The sequence below is a fragment of the Setaria viridis genome, chromosome 8 (genome assembly GCF_005286985.2).
Source record: "Setaria viridis chromosome 8, Setaria_viridis_v4.0, whole genome shotgun sequence".
Lineage (NCBI taxonomy): Eukaryota > Viridiplantae > Streptophyta > Magnoliopsida > Poales > Poaceae > Setaria > Setaria viridis.
Window position 1 is genome coordinate 8,195,753 of NC_048270.2, and position 21,408 is coordinate 8,217,160.

General features: G+C 44.0%; 1 protein-coding gene across 1 annotated transcript; it reads left to right on the plus strand.

The window, feature by feature from the left end:
• Window positions 1–12,163: 12,163 nt before the first annotated feature.
• LOC117833418 (transcriptional corepressor SEUSS) lies at window positions 12,164–19,843 on the plus strand. The gene is made up of 10 exons (XM_034712893.2): window positions 12,164–12,503; window positions 12,875–14,192; window positions 14,291–14,410; window positions 14,554–14,602; window positions 14,683–14,897; window positions 14,995–15,063; window positions 15,191–15,285; window positions 17,230–17,323; window positions 17,467–17,536; window positions 18,632–19,843. The coding sequence occupies exons 2-10, from the start codon at window positions 13,005–13,007 to the stop codon at window positions 19,561–19,563; spliced, it is 2,832 nt and encodes a 943-aa protein (XP_034568784.1). The 5' UTR covers window positions 12,164–12,503; window positions 12,875–13,004; the 3' UTR covers window positions 19,564–19,843.
• Window positions 19,844–21,408: the final 1,565 nt, after the last annotated feature.

The window sequence follows — 21,408 nt, forward strand, 5'->3', positions numbered from 1 at the left end:
CTAGCATGTGTAAGTCGATAGAAGTGCCATGCTTAATTAAGAATGGTAGAACTCAAGTGATTGCCTGTCGCTCTTGAGACATAGGGCCTTTCGATATCTATGGCAAGTTACTTGAGAATGAATCACTGATGAAAGAAAAGTTAGAGACCAGGCAGAGATAGAAATGAAATTGAAGTTAGTATGGTTGGTTGCACTCCGCATGTGTCGATTAAGGTCTGTTCGTTGTGGCCCTGCTGATCGAGTTTGAAATGTATGATACACATGCTGGAAGCTAGAGGTAGTTGAAACTGGTAAAACCTGGTACCTTATGGCTCGATTGTAGATTGAGTTGGTCCTATTTCCTATTTGTGTGCTAGTCAGTAACTCACGGTTGGTCCGGCGAGGTACATGTGGGGATTATTACTCGAGAATCGTAGGAGTTTGCAACTGTCATCGCTCTTTAAGGGAACTGTTTGCCATATGCGGCTCGATGGGGCATGCATATGCCATGTGTATAGGTCCACCTTGCACGGTTATAAATCGAATCGATTCGCTATCGCCCTCGGTTAAGAGAATCTTGATCACTGCGTCACATCGTAGTAAGAAGTGGAATGAAAGAAAATATGAAATGATGTTGATGTTGTTATCTAATCAATTGTTTTTCCACACTGAAAAGTTTTGAAAATGTTGCTCACTTAGAATGGTTAGCTCAACTTAATTTGGATGCTAAAACTTGAAAGTAAGGATCCACTCTTAGTTGCTTTTTGGCAAAAGAAATCCCTCAGCCAAAAGTCTTTCATACTAAGAGTCGGCTAAGTATATACCATAGTCGGGTAAGTCTTTCCAAGTATTAGTATACTCAGTCTTGCTTTGTTGTTTACTTTTAGGTCTTAGTGAAGAAATGATAGAGTTGGTTGCCGGTCAACCTTGAGATGGCCATCCTTTACCTGAAGGGTGGTCGGTTGAGTGGTCTCCAGCCTCACCTTGAAATGATCTCGTATTGGATGACATGTGGCGAGCTACTCATGTAGTCATGTATCTTTATTCTCCCTTTATCCTTTAGACTTTCGTGTGTTTTATTTAAGAACTCTAGCTTGTAATCTTTTATGAATTTCGAACTCGGTTTGTAAATTAATTAAGAACTTATGTTTGTAAACTGAAATACCATGTTGTATCATCTGTGCTCATCTTTGTGTGAGACTTGTTGCATGTTGTTTCGATTGAGGTATTCAGTGGTTGAATCGAGCTTGACCCGACGGACTATCAGATTACACCGTTTTAAGTGTGTGATAGGATTAACCATTAAGATGATGGTTAGCACACTTAAGCTAGTTTAATTTGGGTGGTTCCACCACAAGTACCAGGCAATAACACTAGTACCCCGTGGAGTACCATTTAGTACCGATCAATAACACCGATTCACCATTTAGTACCGGTCGGTGTTATTGACCGGTACTGAAGGCCTATCCACGGGTCACTTCAAAAGGAAAGAATATCTAACTCAATCATATGTGTTGTGTAGGTGAGATGGTAATGAAGGTTCGCGCGAGGCTTGAGGTCGTGGGTTTGAATCCCACGAACCGCGCACGTGCATATTACGGGTGAAATACTTGGGACTTGGGACAATGCGCGTGTGCGAGGACCTTCCGGCTGTTCATTAATTTTTTTTCCTTATTTTTTGAGTGCAAAGTCATTTACTACCGGTTGGTAAATGGTGCATTTAGTACCGGGCATTTTAGCTGGTACTAAATGGCGTGATATTTAGTACTGAACAAACGGTACCGGTCAGATGCCCGGTATAAAAGGAGGTTACTGACCGGTGCTAAAGCTTCCGCAGTAGTGATATGGTTTTGATAGTCTATATTGATAGTAGCAATCATGGTTGTTAGTTGTTATCACAAATTTGAAGGCGTTGGTGTTGCAGATCTCCTTGTAAATGAACAGTTGCTCGATCTGATGAAATCGGTGCGCCATAGAAGTCCGGAGCTTTGGAGTCTGCCTTCATGTCTTTTTTTTCCCTTTTTGGAAAGGAATGCAAATTCCATTAAAACATTGGCACCGCTTGGCTACCAGAATCTGAATACAATTTGGAAGAGAGATCGCTCTATGGGAACCAGTGGCAGGGGGGCCATGCAAATTTCCATTAAAAATTCAAAGTTTAACTTAAATTTTGAAAATTTTAATACTGCTGATCCCCTAATAAGATAAATTTTGAGTTTTTAATTCCAGCACTGATGAGGATAGTTCTCCTGCCACACACATCCTAGTGCTGCTAAAAGCATCAGCCACCGTATTGCAATCTCTGCAGGAAAAAAAAAACACAACAAAGGCCCTGTTAGGAACCAGTGGTCAGGAGAAGCGCTTTTGTATAAATATTGAAATAGCGCTTATTTAATAAGAGAATCTGAACTAGCTTTTGCGTTTTAGTACAAATGGAAGTGGTGGGGAGAAACGCGGCTAAAAAAGTAAAAAAAAGGAAGTGGTTTGGTTTCTAATTTCAGTTTATTTTAACCGTAGTGTTCCAAACAAACAGGATCAAAGTCACCACGATTAACAACATTTGCTCCTTCAGCTCCTCGACAAGTAGGCCGTAATCCTTATAAAAAAAACAAGTAGGCCGTAGTACTCGTGAGAAAGACGTGTAGAAACAAAATTAGGGCAGCTACATACATAATCGAGCCTGGTCCAACAATTCGTACTCGGCCCACTAGGCTAACGTGCTCGATTAGGGGCCTACTGGATCGGGACAATGGGCTAGATAGCCTGGTCCAACAATTCGTACTCGGACCACTTGCCACAAATCAAAGCCCATGTATGGTTTCCAATCACACATAGAAATCCTGAAAACAAAACACATCCCACTTTAAAAAACACTTTAAAAATGCGCAAAAGTACTGTAACATACAGATAGCCTTTATCGAAAAATTTCAGAATCAGCACTTCACTTTTTAAAAACCGATTCTGAAACACATTTTAATCGTTTGGTTCCAGAATTAGGATTTCGCCGGTGCAAACTAGGACAGAACCACTGTCTGAAAGTGAACCCTTACCCCATTTTTAAGGGCAATCTCTTCGACAGGAAACTTTCATGGTCAAAATCCATGCTGATATACAAATCGAACCAACCATATACTACTCCGGTAAACATGTTTATGTGCAGGGTCAATGTAGGCTTTGACCTTTGAACGTTCGTTGGAAATAGACCTGTTCTGTCTAAAAAAGGTTCTTTGAACATGGACACGTTCTACCTTCCAAAGCATTCTTATAGAAAAACAGCTTTCCGAAGCAGCCGTTGGCCGTTGATCTGGACAGCAAGCGGTGTCCTATGGTTTCTCAGGAAAAGAATGCGGCAAAAGCACCTGCGTTCAGGTGCCCGGTCGCTGTTCTTGGGGTACACGTTCGCATTACCTTGAAAAGACCTTTGACTGGACCACACAGCAGGCTGCTCTGTTCTCAATTTTGTTTCTCTAATAACATTTTTTTCTTTTTAGCTATCAAGAAGCTGTACATCAGCTCATCTTCTGCATTTGTTATTTAGGGTGCACCGTTAAGTTTAGCGCATGTCACATTGGATGTTTGATACTAATTAGGAATAGTAAATATAGATTAATTAAAAAACTAATTGCACAGATGGAGTCTAATTCGCGAGACGAATCTATTAAGTCTAATTAGTCCATGATTTGACAATGTGGTGTTACAGTAACCATTTGCTAATGATGGATTAATTAGGCTTAATAGATTCATCTCGCGAATTAGTCTAGGGGTTCTGCAATTAGTTTTATAATTAGCTTATGTTTAGTCCTCCTAATTAGCATCCGAACATCCGATGTGACACTGCTAAAGTTTAGCACCTAGTATCAAACACCCGTTAATTTCTACATGCAAACAAATTAAATTCTGATTAATATTAATTTGCAGTCATAGGATACTATTGTGTTCATGTATGCAAGGACCAGGGCGTGGACCAATCTACTTGTCGTCGCTTCGCTCAAAAGGATTAATTTGCTCTTAAACAAGGACCGAGCATGGTATGAATTTTCTGCATGCGCGTGCCTTTAATTAGGTATCTGGTGAATCATTTGTTTGTTCATGTAGTCTAATCTTCAACTAACCTATCCAAGTAAACAAATTCGCCTGTTACATAAACATCACACTAATATCCAAGTAAACAAACCGTACTAATGCTTTTTATGTGACGTTTCCAGACAACAAATCATATAGCTCGTGCAGGCCAAATCTGATGTCTGAAGCATTATCTGAATCTGAACAGACGAAGTATATGGTGTTTTCCTTCTGTTGGCTAATATAGAAGACAATATTTTAGTTCAGAGATTCTTTCACCTGCAATTTTAGGCTTGAAGAAAAGTATCTAATACAAATACATACTAATAACTCTTGTCACATCACACAATAAACTGGCCAGTTTATTTGCACGATATTTAATTTTTCACGCCATTACTATATAGCATCTTTATTCCCTTTGTTGTTTCTACTCACTTGATTTGGAAAACATCAGGCTAATTTATATGTGGCGTCAACCTTTTGAACAGGCATTCTTAGGACACAAACAACTACATGTGAAAAATCAAATATACAAACACAGCAAATGCTCCATTTGCACATGCCTTTTCTACTAGTCAAGTTAATTTGAAGTCTTCTTGCAGCCAGCGAGCTTTACTTGGTTAGCAAGGGAGAAGAGATGGCATGTGCACTTAGCTCATCAGCGGAGTACCAATGATGTAATATTTAAGGGTTTTTATACAACTCTACCAACCGCAAATGCCAAACAACCCCTTGTAACGACCTTTGATGATTCTTCTTCTTCTTCTTCTTTTTGAGATGACGACCTTTGCTTTTTGACACAATGACTTCTAACACATTCTAAATGTTGAATCCTGAAGCCCTCCAAAGAAGAGATCAAATGGAATCTTCTGTTTGGTGGGGATCCAACGGGGATCCTCAAATGAAAGAGATACATAGCATCTAAAGAAGAGGTTGGTTTGGGGATTTAAATAGAGCTCTCCGTGTAAGCAACCAGTCTGATGAGTGTGTGATTAGCAGCGTACGTGTAGCTTTAATTATCAAATGATACAAGAAGACGTGGCACACCTGTAAGGGCCAGGCATTGTTGGAACATCATAACCTCTTTTTTTGGCTCTTCCATGTGGGCGTAACGCATCCACCCATCTGGAGATAATGTTGGTACACAACAGATTGGTTAGAGATAATCCATCATTCAAGGATTTATTTTTCTTTTATTAGAAGTTGTGGTTCGGTCTCTTTGGCATTGGATCGGCATAATTAGTTCCCATATAATACACCATATAATTTTTTACGTATCCAATATCCGTATAAAATTTTCCATCTATTCTTTTTCTCTAGATGATCCGGGATAGTTGGCATGTATATAGCACAATTTAACTTTGACCGTATTTTAAAAAATATGTTAAAACATATAGGTCCAAAAGATGTATTATTAAAACATAATATTAACATACACCACATCAAAGATGTATACTATGGCCCTATTTGGCATAGCTCCAACTCTGGATGGAGCTGCTGCTCCACTCCAGAACTCCAGGTAGAGCCAGCTCTAGGTGGAGATGGAGCTGTCTGATGGAGGTGTTTGACTGGGAGGGTGTCCCCAGCTCCAGAAAAGAGGAGTTTGAAGGTGAATTGTCATTCTTGCTCCCAACTCATGGTCCCACCTGTAATCCTCTTATCTCCCTCTTTTCTTCCTCAGGAACAGCAGTGCCTCGGCTACGACACGCTCCAGGAGGCGGCCGGGGGAGGGGAGGCGGAGGGTGCTGGGCGGCGAGGGTGGACAGCGGGTGGCGACGGGGCTCGACGGGCCAGTGGCGGTTGGGAGGGGCAGCAGGACGGCGGCTGGCGGGGGTGGACGAGGGGCAGCAGAAGGGGACGACGACGATCAACAGTGGCAGGAGTGGACGGTGGTCGGCGGAGAAGGAGGAGCGAGAAGAATCGGGGTGGGAGGAGCAGGAAAAGGGGTCCTTTACCGCAAGGGTGGCCGCCAGCGGTCGGGAGGAGGGGGGGCTAGGGTGACCGGCGGCGCTCGGCGTGGCTGGGGCGCTCGGGGGGGCTGGGGCAGCCGGCGGCGCTCGGCAGCCGGCGGCGGGGGTGGCCAGCGGCGGGTGTTGGGCGCCAAAAGAAAACGCGGGGGAACAGAGGCGTGCAGGATGGAGATGAGGCGCGGGGGCTCTCGGAAGGAATAGAAGAGAAGCATTTTTTTTTGGTAACCAGTGGTATTGGTGGGTAATTACCCACCAACTCCACGAGGAGGTTCAAAAGAAGTGGTTTTAGAGCTGCAAAAGAGCCCCATTTGCACTACAGCTCCATGGAGTTGGCAGCTCCATAGAGTTTTGGAATTGGGGTGTTTGGCTGGAATTTTTCTGGAGTTGCTAGAGTTATGGAGTGGAGTCATACCAAACAATCCCTATAAAAATAAACATCTATGATGGTCAAATGACTTACAATACTCCATCCGTCCTAAATTACTATTCGTTTTGACTATTCTAAATTCATAATTTTTGCTATGTATTTAGATATGTGATATGTCTAGTTACGTAGTAAAGGTCTTTATCTAGAAAAAATTAAAACGAACAGTGATTTGGGTATCTCTGATCTCGGCATATCCACGGAAGCAGCAGCCAAGGAAATCCTATCCAACCCCCCGGAACCAAAAGTACTAAAACCGAACCCCAGTACCCACGAAGCTGTACTAAAATTCCTTTTAACAGTCCCGATCTCGGCGTCATCTTTCGCAGCTGCTTCTGTTGCGAGTGTGACTCTCACTCTCCGGCAGTGGCAGAGCGAAGCAAGGCACACACACCCTGACTGACACACATGCCTCTGCCTGCACACGGTCCCACCTCATCGATCAGGCGACGTGAAGATTATTTATTATATATAATATATAATATATAGGACATATATATAATATATGTAATAAAATGTTGTGCTCCCCTCCGGATCCGGCCGGCCATCTCCACGCTGCTGCGCGGCGCGCGGCGGGCGGCGGGCATGATTGGATATGACCTGCGGCCAACTGGGCATCACGTCACCTACTGTTCCATCGAGTTTGCATGCATCTGTTTGTACGCATCCGTTCTTCGTCCGATCCCCTGCAGGTGTAGCTAGCTAGGGAGGTGCCTGTTCTCTTCATCGCTGGACGTCTGTCCGTGATCCGTATTCGTGCGTGTCGCATGTGTGGTTTGGTTCATTCGTTGCCTTGGGCGACATCCGTGCCTTTAGATTGGTCTCTCCTGCTATGTTCCTATATGGTCACCGATGCAATGCTGCTGCTCTCTGTTTACGGATAGGTGGGGCGAGGGCGATATAGTGGAGCACGTGTGCTACAACTATGGGGTACAGTACGTGCGAACTTTCTTCTTTTTACTTGAAAACACACATGGATTTTATCGTGAAAAATGGCCGAGAATGGAAATTCTGGCACATTCCAAACGTGGAGAATAACATGGTCAGCTGAACACCGTGCGTATTTGGTATACCGCGTAAAGTCATCCGTCGCGTAAAGTCATCCGTCCGTATGTCGTCAAAGATTTGACGGCTGAAGCCGTCCACAGCCCGCATCGGTATTGGGGCCATCACGATCCATGCCGCGGCTATCATACAAAACGATGTTCTATCTACGATATCTAGCCAGTACAATGTAGGTGTCCATCCAAACACGCTCTAACTGCGGCATCTCTACGTATGTCTCGGGAATTTAGGTTTGCAGTTGGACTTTATGTTAACAAAGCTATATGCAGTAACTAAAGTTAAAATGTATAAAAAAATGAGAGTTTTTTTTCTATTTATCGCAGCGATCAGATCGGATGACTATAGACGATCACTACTATGGTGGATTGCCACAAGTGTATAGGGAACATGCATGATGCATCTGTTACCACACTGGCATTTTCTGTCACTATTATGGTGGTTTGACTTTATATCAACCACACATGATAGACACATGTGTCGACATTATTGGTTTTCATCAAATTTCTGTTTTTGGAAAGATAGCTAAATCACTACTCCTTTGTTGTCTTGTCCAAATGTGAAAAAATGTACATATATTGATAACAAACCAAGGTTTATTAGCACTTTTAACCATGCATTTAACAAAAAGTTATGCTTAATGTTGTTGTTGTGTATGTTAGCTTGTTATAGCGCACATATCATGAGCACTAGAGGTGAGGCAGGATGGGGCTGGGGGCTTGAGTCCCCTCCCCCTCAGGCAGTCATTTCATGAAGAGAAGAGAAGAGAAGATGGCTTATGGCACGCTTTTCCATTGTTTTTTAGTGGTGTTCCTTTTACTCTGCTATATACGACATAGAACTTATTACTCCTCGTTGTCGTATAAATTCTGGGCAAGGAAGTTAATTGGGGTGGGGCTGAGGGTACAAGCCCCCCTCCCTTAGGGTAGTTGTTGTAACATGGAGAGAGATCTTTGTTGACAAAAGCTTTTGATTCTTGAAAACTCCACCGCATATTAAGGGTACAACCCGCACTATCAATTTGGTTGTAACTTAATTCATTTTGGCATCACTCCTAATAAAAAACCGATGGTAAATTCTTTGGACCAAAGATGCTAGCCGTGGCTTTCATGGCTTCTAATGGTTTTTCTCATTAAAAGCACTAGGGTTTCTTGTGTATCCAAAATGTTGACTTTTTTTTGAAAGCGCACACAAAACATCTCCATGATGTTGTAGAAAAACTTCACCAAAAAGTAGTACATATTTGAACAAAGTGTTTTTGAATACAAATAAAATCTGACCTAATCCTTTTTCTCCACCCTAGCCATTGCAAGATGACCACTAATTTTGTTCCTTATCACCGTATAAATTGTGCCGTTAGTGAAAGAGCGGAAAAAATAATTAGCTAACCAGGATAATTTGACGAGAGTCAACTGAACTCAAAGTTATTTGGACGTTTTTTATAAATATCTCGACAAAGTTGACATAGGAAGACAGTTCATTAAAGGACTCCTGGGATTTTAGTAATTTACAAAGAGACAAAACCAAGCATGCCTGCTTGAGCGTTTTGGAGCGGCAGTTGCGCTGGACGACAAGAGTCAACGAACGTGACTACGTGAGTTACATGTAAAAATGAGCTACCTCAAGGTTGGCCCTGCTGTCGTGGTAGAATCTGGCGACCTTGTGCGTAGACTTGTTTATGCTTGAGCTACCTCAAGTGGCCCGCCAGAGCTTTGGCATGGACGCATCATGGAAAAAAGTGATGCAGACAGACCATGAGATTCCTCATCAAAAATTGATCGGGCATGCGGTAGTCGTGCAAGAATATTAATTTGGGGATAAACTAAAAATCAATATAGATGATCAATTGTTTATTACCATGGTTGTCTCCTGGTAATTAAGAAAGTAATTAAGAAAATATATAAATATATCACTAGTAGAGAAGAGATCTTCCATCCAACGTTTTTTTTCCCGTATGTCTTTGGCCTCGAGACTAAAGAGCCTTTAGTCCCAAGTAAAAAATGAACCACCGACGGGGGAGCTTTAGTCCCGGTTGGAAAGACCAATCGGGACTAAACCCCCCTTTAGTCCCGATTGTAACGGCTAGTGGGATGAGGGGATATTTTGTCCATGTTGGAAACATCAACCAGGACTAAAGGCTCCCTTTAGTATCGGTTGGAAGGGGGGCCTTTAGTCCCGGTTGGTGGCTCCAACCAGGACAAAATGCCCCTTTCCACGTGGCCCCCCTCTCTCTCTCTCCATCTTATCTTCTCTTCCTCTCCCTTATCTTCGCACAGGCAGCGCTCTCCTCCTCATTTCCCTGCTTTCTTCCAGGTGCTTCCTCTCTCCCTCCACCGCCGCCTCCTCTCCTCCCTCTCCTCCTCTCCTCCTCTCTCCTCCCTCTCCTCTCTGCGCTGCCCCGGTCGGGCCGCCTAGCCCCCGACGCGTGGCACGCTGGGCCTCCCCGGTCGAGGCCCTGACTGCTAGCGTGGGGCCCTCCCCAGCCGGGCCACCTGGTCACTGGCGGTGCAGGGCCGGTGGCTCCCGGTCGCTACGGCAGTGAGAGACCGGGATGAGGAGCAGAGTGGCTTCCTGATTCTTGCTTTTTCATGGATTTCTTATTACTTCCTATTTTTGATTGTGCCTCATTATGCTTGTTCCATCTTCTTACTTTCATGTGAAGGTGAATGCCAATGGTGTATAATAGGTTCTAGTATATTTGTACAAAGTTCTTGAGAAGTTGTTTTATGAACTGATGATGGCCATCTTCCTGGTTTATGAAGTTCTTCAATATTGGCATATTTGTACAAAGTTCTTTGAGAAGTTCTTGAGAAGTTGTTTTATGAAATAAGTTTATCAGATCAAAATCATAAAAAGAAAAGTTCATGGTAATACCAACCGGAACATAAATTATTGGCCAGTATTTTTTGAACCTTTTAGTCCCTGTTGGTAATATCAGCCGGGACTAAAGTGGCCACGTGCATGCGCATGCATGGCGTTTACCAACCGGAACTAAAGGGGGTAAAGAGAGCCCCCTTTTATTCCGAATAGTTAGTCCCGGTTGATTTTTCAGGATCTATGTGGCTTACCAACCGGGACTAAATGTGAGTTTTTCATCAGTGTGTGCATACTAGTAGATCCGATAAAGGCTGTATTTCTTTGAGCAACAAAATAAAAAGAAATTACACGGAAGATCAACTACATATGAGACACACACAGATGAAAAAGCTCAAATTAATGCTAATACTCTTTGCAAGGCCTAATGACAATCTTAGTGCTTCCGAGTTGGAAAATAAAAAATGTATTACTATGACATTAATTAGCTTCCAACAGAAGATCACCCATATTACGAAAAAAGGATGCATGTAACACAACTAGATACGAACAACATCCACGGAAGCAAAAAGGCGTAAAACTATCGAGGACACATCTACTCTACAAATGCGACAAAAGCTTTGGCTACGGCATGATGCCTGCCAGATTTTGTTGTGTGTTGTTTAAAAAGAGAGCATAACTACCTCTTCACGAACTCAAACAGCTTGCTAAACCAATGAAGCACTCGATAGTGTTGAGATTTCGCTTTTTTGTGTGTGTTTCTTGAGGAGATTGTAAACTTCACTCCTGAGTAAATAATCAATCTCCTTTAACTTGAAAAAAATTTCTTTCCAAAACCTTGTGGCTCCATATCTGCCGAATCCAGCAATTAACACTATTCTACCTCCAAGCATTCCAACCACTTCTCTTATACATGACGTTGCTCAGTTATAGTGTAATTCGTCGTGATCCAATCACGTCTCCTCCCCCCTCCAACACCATTCCTACACCTAAGCACCCGCATCGTCCCCTTTTTCAAGTTGGATCCAGATGTCGCAACACGATGCGTCGCCCCCTCGCTCGCCACACCACAACCCACTTTTGCAATAACTCGCTTCCACGCTTAGGCAACCGGCATGTATGTCTAGTTCACCATTAAAACCAACTTATGCCACTCTATTGCTCATCACCACGGCAAAGTCTCTTACGCGTAGAAAAGTAAAGGAGTAAATGCTACATTATACACATCTATCTTACCATATAGAGTTATTTGATTTTTTACCAGTACTCTGTCATACGAAGCGCAAAGTTTTGACTAACTTGACTGTTATAGGCAAATCTTTTCTCCAAGTCTTTTCAAACCTACATCGAGTGTACCTTTGAACCATACCCCGAACATTTCCAGTATAACCCCCCAGTAAAAGTGCCCGAAACGAACATGTAGACCCGGCGGCGTTTCCACCCTTGTCCCGGAAGTAGCCATAGCGCCTCTCCAGCCTCTCCCTAGTCCCTACCATCACAACGCCACAGCCACAGCGTTGGCCACGGCGGCAGAGCACGCACCCCTTCCTTTCTGACTTCTTTTCGCATCCCGCGGCGCCCACACACAAGGATATTATAATAACAATATAAACCAATAATAAACTAACAACCCCAAAAAAATCCAGCCCCCTAATCAACCCCTCTCCCACCGCGTCCTCCACCCGCCCCTCTCGCCTCCGCGCGGGCCCCGCGTTCCTACGGCCCCACGCGGCAGCGGGTGGGGTGGAACCGCGCGGGTCGGCGGCCGCCGCTCTTAATCACATCCAATGGAATTCTGACGTCCGCAAGGACAAAGTCGCAGCGTTTTCTCTGCCCTTTCTCTTTCTCTCTCATCGCTGCTTTCTTCCCCACAGCGCAGCCGCAGCACACAGGAACACCAAAAACCAAATCCCATCCGCGAGATAACAAACCGGGGCGGTGGCGGTACCCTGTCGCTGTACTACCACCGTGCTCGCGCCCGCCGCCGCGGCGGCCCCCTGGCTAAACCCTAAGCCGGAGACGGGGGACGCGCACCCCGCTTGCTGCGAAGGCGGTGTCGCTCGCTGCTCCCTCGGCCAGTGCGGTGCGGGCGCTCGACTGCGCCGCGGGATTCGCTCGAGGGGCGAGCTCCGGATCGCCGGATTTCGAGCTCCGGCGCGAGGGGGGAACGAGCTCCGCGCCGAGGAGTGGAGGTAAGTGTGGGCGAGCGTGTGTGTGGTGGGGGCGCGTCTCGTCGGAGTGTCGAGCTGAGATTGCCTTGCCGTCGCCTAATTCCGCTTATTTGGGGGGTTAATTTGCGGTCTCGAGGGTGCTGGTGGGCTCGCGCTGGCTGTAATTTGGTTGATTTCTCGTGCTCGCGGGGCGGATTTGGTGCTCGCGCTTTGCTTGCTCGCGGGTGGATTTGGGGAGGACAAGTTCGCTTTCGCTGCCTGTGCAGTTGTTTCGTGCTGGTTGCTTGGTTTCGGTTAGGGATGGCACTCTCTCTGCAGATTTGCGCGGGGGGTAATGGCGTAGTAGATCCCACACTCGCGTCCGCTAACTCGCGGTCTCCGGTTGTTCGCAGGGGTGGTGATGCTCGCCGGTTCCTGCTCGATTCCCGCGGATCTCGCGGGCGCGCCGCGATGCCGAGGTGAGTACTGAGCAGGAGCCGCGCGCGATCTCGGAGCGGTTGGTGGAGGAGGAGCGTCCTCAGGATGATGCCGTCGGGCCCGCCCAATCCGATGGGGCCCGGGCAGCCGGTGGGCGGCACCGCGGCGTCGCTGCTCCGGACGAGCTCCAGCTTGCTCAGTGGCGGAGGCGGCGGACAGCCGGGGATGGGCGGAGGTGGTGGCGGCATGCTCTCTGCGCAGTCGCCCTTCTCGTCCCTGGTCTCGCCGCGCACACAGTTTGGTGGCAATGGGCTGCTTGGGGGTGCCTCGAGTGTGTCCTCCTTGCTCAACCGGCAGTCCTTTGGGAATGGGGGACATATGCAGGGTCCAGGGTCAATGCAAGGTGGTGGGATGCAGATGGGCACGCTCCAGCAGAGAGGAGGGATGGATGGTGGTGGTGATTTCATTGGTGCGGGAGGGTCGGATCCTCTGTCGTTCCCGTCTTCCTCACAGGTTAATTTAGGCAATCAGATGGGTTCAGACAACATGCAGGCGACTTCGCAGCAGCAGCAACAGCAGATGGATGTTGTGCAGGATATGCAGCAACAGCAGCAGCAGCTGCCGATGTCTTACAACCAGCAGCCACAACATTCTCAGCAGCTCCAGCAGCCACAGGCTACAGTGAAGTTGGAGAATGGGGGAAGCATGGTTGGCATCAAATCCGAACAGCAGATGGGGCAATCTGACCAGAATGGTCCAGCCCAGATGATGCGTAGTGCTAGTGGTGTGAAGCTTGAGCCGCAGCAGTTGCAAGCCCAGATGATGCGGAGTTTGAGTTCAGTCAAGATGGAGCAACAGAGTTCAGACTCATCAGCTTTCTTGCAGCAGCAGCAGCAACAACAGCAACAGCAGCAGCAGCAACAACAGCAACAGCAACATTTGTTGCAGCTGACAAAGCAGATTAGAAATTGTCCAGACCTTGTATCAATGGGTGGACCAAATGCAATCGCAAACTCTCAAGCTGCCGCTGCTGCTCAACTGAGCCTCTTGCAACAACAACGGCTCCTGCATATGCAGCAGCAGCAACAACAACACCAGATTCTAAAAAACTTGCCTTTGCAGAGAAATCAATTGCAGCAACAGCAGCAGCAGCAACAACAGCAGCAACATCAGCAGTTACTTCGTCAACAGAGTCTAAACATGAGAACTCAAGGAAAGTCACCTCCCTATGAACCAGGAACCTGTGCAAAGAGATTGACCCATTACATGTATCATCAACAGAACAGACCACAAGTAAGTTCTCAGCTGCTTGTTTGAAGGAGTAATTTGGTGCTCCAAATGATGGCCAGATTCTTACAACATGGTATATCTTACTTATTCCTCTGATGCAGGATAACAACATTGAGTACTGGAGAAACTTTGTCAATGAGTATTTTGCTCCAAATGCTAAAAAGAGGTGGTGTGTCTCGCTGTATGGAAGTGGTCGTCAGACAACTGGAGTTTTCCCACAGGTCTAGTGCACCATTGCCATGGAATACTGACTTTATTGTTTGAAAATTGGACCATGACTATTGAATTAGAGAATGGTTTAGCATCTAGTATGTTCGCCTGTGAAATTCTTACCTTTGGATTTGTCATATGGCTCCTCTTGCAGGACGTATGGCACTGTGAGATTTGCAATCGGAAACCTGGCCGTGGTTTTGGTAAACATCATTTTCTTATAGAAAAAGAATAATGTCTTACTCTCTCATGCTTTCATTTGATATTGTGTTACTTTTTACAGAAACAACAGTTGAGGTACTACCACGATTATGTCAAATCAAGTATGCAAGTGGTACTCTGGAAGAACTTCTGTACATCGACATGCCACGTGAATCCCAGAATGCATCCGGTCAGATTATTTTGGACTACACGAAAGCAATCCAGGAAAGCGTCTTTGAGCAATTGCGTGTGGTTCGTGAGGGGCATCTAAGGATAGTTTTTAATTCAGACCTCAAGGTAATGTAATTTAATTTCCAATTTGTTCCTTTTACATTTATTCCTTGGTACCTTCTAGGCTAAAACACAGTTCTGTGCTATCTTCTTTTAATTCAAGATTGCATCTTGGGAGTTCTGTGCTAGGCGCCATGAGGAACTTATTCCACGGAGATCTATAATACCACAGGTATGAGGTGTTTCCAATAAATAGACCGCGTATTCACTCAATTGACAAGTCATAAACCTTGTTGTCAATTTTGAATTTCGTGACAAGGATTTTCATATACTTCCCTGTCCTTGATGTTTACATGCAGGTTAGTAATCTTGGTGCGGTTGTACAGAAGTACCAGGCTGCAGCCCAAAATTCAACGAGTTTGTCGGCTCAGGACATGCAGAATAATTGCAACTCGTAAGGAGATTGGCCCTTGATGCGCTACATTCCAACATTTCATCTTCAGTTCTTGCTCTCATCAAATGGCTTTCCACCCTTTCCATCATGCATATTTTTGTTTTGTTTTGAAATTGACTATCTTCCATGGTAAGAAAAATCATTTTTAAGATGGACCTACTTGTTGACGTCTTCTATGTGTGCAGTTCTTGATGCGTTAGCCCTATGGGCAACACTTTCTTCAATTTTAATTGACCTTGATTCTATGAATAGATTAGTGGTGATTCCAGTGGAACACGTGGAGACAAATCAAATAGGCTACTGAGTCCATTGATCATTGTGGTGGGTGTTGGCTATTTTTGTGCTATCACCCACAAATTATCTGCAAACATAAGGAACCATTGTGGCTTCCATCTTGATAGATTACAAGATATCGTATTTCCATTTGGGAGCCTTAATTAGCTACAACATACCAGATCGACACAGGCCTAACTGTCAAATAACAAGTGATTGTATTATGGTACTAGCATTTCAAATATCAAGTGGCTGTAGTGATACAGAGGGTATGCGTAGTGTGGAAACCATACCTAGGTGGCTGTCAGCACTGTAAATGGTTGTGTCCCAGAAGAGGTCTAAGTGACTTTCTTGCAGCTGCGGTTGGGACTATTTTTGTGACTGCATATGACTAGTCACCATGTATCCAGGGTTTTCTAGGCTATACTAGGCTTGTTAGTTGTTAGTGTGCAACCCATCAGCTTACAATTGGACATCAATAATCTTACTCTCACCTTGTCTTTCAGATAGGATAACACACCCTTAAACCCAAGATCAAAGGGCTCACCATATGTCCTAAGCAACAACTTACGATTGTCAATTCCTCTTATTAAGCTGGTACCACTTGGATGAACACTAGAATGTAGCCGGACAATCCACTTTGTTAAGTTCTTTTGTTGAGCACTATTTTTTTGTCTGTTGAATGGAATGACCATTGAGTACAAGTATTTTTCCTGTTTGAAATGGGAACATTCCATTCAGTGACATAAATGGTATATGCCTATATGGAACTAAACACTTTCCAAAATGTTACCACAGAGAGTGCTGAAGTTGTGAGCAGAAACCAAGCCTAATCTCAGATGAATAAGAGACTTGATCTAGGCTGAAAGGAACTTTATGCAGTGTAATTATTGATGCACTTACCAACTCACCTAAAATCTTATGCTATTGGGTGAAGAGTAGTAACTTATTAATGCCAATGGTTGTGCTTTGGTTCTGTAGAAAAAGGGGATATGCTACTCTGTGAATCAGTGTGCCTCATTTTGGAGCATCTTGCATTCCTGGCATGATTTGCATTGTTGACTTGTGGTATTTGGATAGGCTATAAGGGAACAGATCTAAATTAATATATTGGGCATTGGGTTCTGGGATACTGGAGCAAATAGAGTAATGGAATTCTGGTTGAAAATCAATGTGTTTCTGGAATAGTGGAACAAGTGAGCTAGTGTTGCCATGATAATGATAGCATTTTAGTTGAGTAGGAATTTTAGGCTGCATTGGTAATACTAAGTAATATATTGGTGGTAAGCTCTCGTGCAGATGCTTTTATGCATGTGCCCTTGCGTCAAATAACATTTTTATATTATCTAGTATTAGTGGCATGCAAGTTGCAGTCCGTAACAAGAAAATGAGTTTATGCTAAAACATATTTAGACAAATATTTGGTTTACATGTGCAGATATCCTGCTTCAAATAGTTTATGATTTGATTTTAGGTACATTATCTTTTGCTTCAATGTTCATAACTTTTATTGCATAAAAGAACCTATCACGGTAGAGGTATCCATAATTTTTGCTTAGCTCATAAATACATCCATATGCATTTTGTCGACTAATGCTCGCACTAACTCATCAACTTTTTCATACCTTCCAAGTTCATAAGATTTATTTTAATCTAATTTTAATATTGTAGGTTTGTTGCATGTGCCCGTCAGTTGGCTAAAGCCCTGGAGGTGCCATTGGTAAATGATTTAGGATACACAAAACGCTATGTTCGCTGCCTTCAGGTAATCAACAATTTTATATTTTAGAATCTTGTTGCATTTCATGATTTGCATTTTTTTGAAGGCTATCAACTTATCTAAAGTTATTGAAGCTGATTATCCCGTGTTGATTATTATTCTTGTAATCTGAATACTGATTCTTACAGATTGCTGAGGTTGTAAACTGTATGAAGGATTTGATTGATCACAGCAGGAATACAGGATCTGGACCCATTGGTATGGTATTTCATCTTTTTGTGGGGTCCTTCTTATCCTACACTTCTATAACACTTCCATGTGGGGTCCTTTTTATCCTGCACTTCTATAACCACTTGCTGTTTGAAGGATCTGATTATTGCTGTGTTTCTGTTAGGAAATTATGGCCTGAATTAGGTCCCTGTTTGATTTGTAACCGCATTTCTTGCAAGGTTCTTTTTTTTGACAACCTAGCCCCAGGTGCCTGTGTCTATAAAACACTACGGCAAGATTCTCCTAATCAAGCTATGTTGTGGCAACTGATTTAAAAGTTTATCAAGTCATCTTTGGATGCTGAATTCATGGTCATACCCTAAATACGCTAGGCAATTTAGTAAAATAGGAATGCATTCAATTGATCCGATGTGATATTCCATGATTTGTCACCACATTGAGAGAACTAATTTCAAACATTCCTGACCACAGCCAAAACAAAGGAACTAGTCAGTTCATGGTGTATTAGAAAAGGAAATGAACCCTCCGACGAGGACTCGAACCTTGGTGGTGGGGGTGCATGCCCACATGTACCATCAACTGAGCAAGGCTCAGTTCCTTATTATGGTGTATTCCAGTTTTACTCTTGATCTATATGCCCCATTTTCTTCAAATTTTCATACTGTGTTGGCTTATAAATGTTTGAAATTGAAACAATCATGTTGCATTCAGTCTTTCTCGCTATCACCTTGAAACTGGAAGATTTCACTGTTAACATCACCTGCACAGTCCAAAAAAGCTGGTGTTGTCTCAGTGTTCTGGATTGGATCTGGGCAGCCTCACACCGTGGTTGTGAATTTTAAATTCCAAACATGATGTATCTCTTAGCACGTCTCGTTGTAAGCCTCCAGACAGACAGAGACGTTGTGGCCTGGGATTTCAAGCACCCAATTTTTTCCCAACTTTTTCCATAGAAATAAAAGTTTGAGTTTGAATCAGATAATGTTTTTTGTAAAGCTTGGTGGTCTGAATCCCCTCCCAAGTAAAGAACCAGCAGCGTTAATATTTTTAGTTGTTGAAATGTTGTATGCTATTCTTTTCTTTCCTGCCTTTCTTTAACATCTACTGTTGTTGCTTGTTCAGATAGCTTGCATAACTTTCCAAGGAGGACTGCTTCAGGGGTCAACCCTCTTCAACCACAGCAGCAACAGCCTGAGGACCAGCAGGCTATTCCTCAGAGTTCAAATCAGAGTGGCCAAAATTCTGCTCCTATGACTGGTGTGCAGCCTTCTGCCTCTGCTAATGGTGATGTGACATCAAATAATTCTCTCAGTTGCGCCCCTTCTACATCTGCACCTTCACCTTCTGTTGTTGGGCTCTTGCAAAGTTCAATGAATTCTAGACAAGATCATCCGATGAGCAGCACTAATGGTGGTCCCTACAATGGCGGTGGCAATGCGGCAATTCCCAAGGTGAACTCAACAAGCTCATTGCAGTCAAATCCATCTACCTCTTTCCCTTCCCCGGTACCCACAGCATCCAATAACAATATGATGCCTGCTCCTCAAAATACAAACCAACTAAGCTCCCCGACTACGTCATCAAGCATACCTCCGATGCAACCACCTGCTACTCGACCTCAGGAGGCTGAGCCAAGTGAGTCCCAAAGCTCGGTTCAGAAAATCTTGCAAGATTTGCTGTCATCACAGATGAACGGAGTTGGCCAGTCAGGGAATGATATGAAGAGACCAAATGGACTAAACCCTGGTGTTAATGGGGTTAATTGCTTAGTTGGCAATGCTGTCACAAATAACTCAGGAATGGGAGGAATGGGGTTTGGTGCCATGGGTGGGTTTGGTCATGGGATGAGAACGGCAATGACGAACAACCCAATGGCAATGGGTGCAAGGATGGGAATGAATCACAGTGCACATGACCTATCACAATTGAGTCAACTACATCAGCAGCAACAACAGCAGCAACAGCAGCATGACATAGGAAACCAGCTATTGGGTGGTCTTAGACAGGCAAACAGCTTCAATAACATTCAGTATGACTGGAAACCCTCACAATAGAGTAACCAGGAACGATAAAGTTCCAATGTGATGATGCATTTGCCCTCCCTGGGCAGATTGCCTATGCAGCATCAGTTATGGTGCCATGACCTCCCCGGGGCCAGTAGCATTTGTGCTTCGCGCTAATGCTGACAAAAAAGGGTACCATAAGCGATAGCAAGCATTCCGGCTGGTAAATGTAAGTCTGTAACTATCCGTCTAGCTACCTCTGCGTGTGTTACTCCCTCAGTTCTATAACATTTGTCAATTTTACTGGGAGTTGCAGTTTCACAATGTGTCACATTGCTTGTCCACTGTTTACCCCTTTCATTGATGTTGTAAAAAAGCTAAGTAGCTGTAGAATCATATAATAGGGCTGTGGGCATTCCTTATTAACGCTTAGATTGAGTGTTCCTCGGTCTATGCATACATGGGTGAATATTCATGGATAAATATCGCGGAACGGAGGTACAAGACCTGCAGGAATGGGAATTGGAACACGCCCAAGTTGGGTTCCTGGTGCTGCCTGCTTCAGGTATTTTGTGAAAAGTCGGCATCTTGTGCTGTCTGATAGATTGACAGTGCTTGGTGGTATTTTTTTTACTGGAAAAGAAGTTTTCCCTGTCTTTTTTCCTTAATTGTATTTGAATATGTGCCATACACACCTGCAACAGTTAAAACTGTATTTGAATATGTGGCATACACACCTGCATATTGGCACAGCGCAGTTTCTGAGTTGATTTGCAGAGTGCCAAAGGAACTCTTGGTAGGGCTGTCGAAGTGGCGCCACGATCGCCATCTTGTAGGTTGCTAACATGTATTTTTTAGAAGTAAAGTAACTTCCTAATTTTATTTCTGTCCCCGGCCTCACAGTATGGAGTTGGTGCTTGCCATGAGGCTTCTTGTACTTATCACCAGATGGTTGTTACAACGATGGCCTCCTGCAGGTTTCTGAACCAGTAAAAAAGGGAAGAAAGATAAAAAAAGAAGAAAAATGGAAGGTAAGATTTTTTTTTCAGAGAGTATTGTGCTAACTGCTTAGTACATGCGTACTTCTAGTACACTGTACACAGGAGCAGCTTCCATGTGACTGGACGGAATACCATACTACTATAGTGGGCGCTTTTACCTTTATTGTTCTTTGGGATTTGTCTGAACGCACGGTTCTAACACATGCATCTAACGGTCGGTGAACAAATTTTTTGAGAAGATACCGTCTCATCATATTGTACTCGAAGCTCAAAACAAGGCATCTGGTCACTATCAATGCTCTCGCAAGTCTAGATCTGAAGTATAGCCTGAAGGCTAAGCATCTTTCCCCTGTTCTAGGATGAAATAGCTCCTCATAAGCTGCTTCGGCTCTTGAATACCGGTTCGATGACTTTCTAAGGTGCGTTGTGGATCTAGTCTGTGGTTTCATGCTCGTCCCGGTTTGCTTCTGAAGGGGAAGAAGACCTTCTCACTCTTAAGCATTTTTCCTTTCTTCCCGCATCCTTTTCTTTTGAAAGATTCTTCTTCTCGCATCTTTGTATTATGGTTAACCTTAAGAACCAAAGCACGCAGGAAATGCCCAGATTGCGCCTGTTTTTTTTTAACTTGTGATTCCACAATTGCAAGCGCAAACACTGAATTGCAAGGAAATTTCCCCACCATAGGCGTGGCTTGTGCGGGAGCTAGCGCTGATGCCGTAGAGCAGGGAGCGCAGCCGTAATCCGACGGCGCCGAGCTCTTTTGATATATACTATATATAAGATATAAACATTTATTATTATGAATAATCTAGTAATTATTACATTGTAAAATGTGATATTTCAAATAGAATGTTCTTTTTAGATTTTACACTAGTGTCAAAAAATATTATAGTGA

What these genes read in the sequence shown, in the direction of transcription:
- LOC117833418 (XM_034712893.2), top strand. Translation starts at nt 13,005, where the DNA reads ATGATGCCGTCGGGCCCGCCCAATCCGATGGGGCCCGGGCAGCCGGTG. An exon ending in TTTTTAATTCAGACCTCAAG is followed by an intron (nt 14,898 to 14,994) that starts GTAATGTAATTT and finishes TTTTAATTCAAG; the next exon opens with ATTGCATCTTGGGAGTTCTG. An exon ending in TACAGGATCTGGACCCATTG is followed by an intron (nt 17,537 to 18,631) that starts GTATGGTATTTC and finishes TTGCTTGTTCAG; the next exon opens with ATAGCTTGCATAACTTTCCA.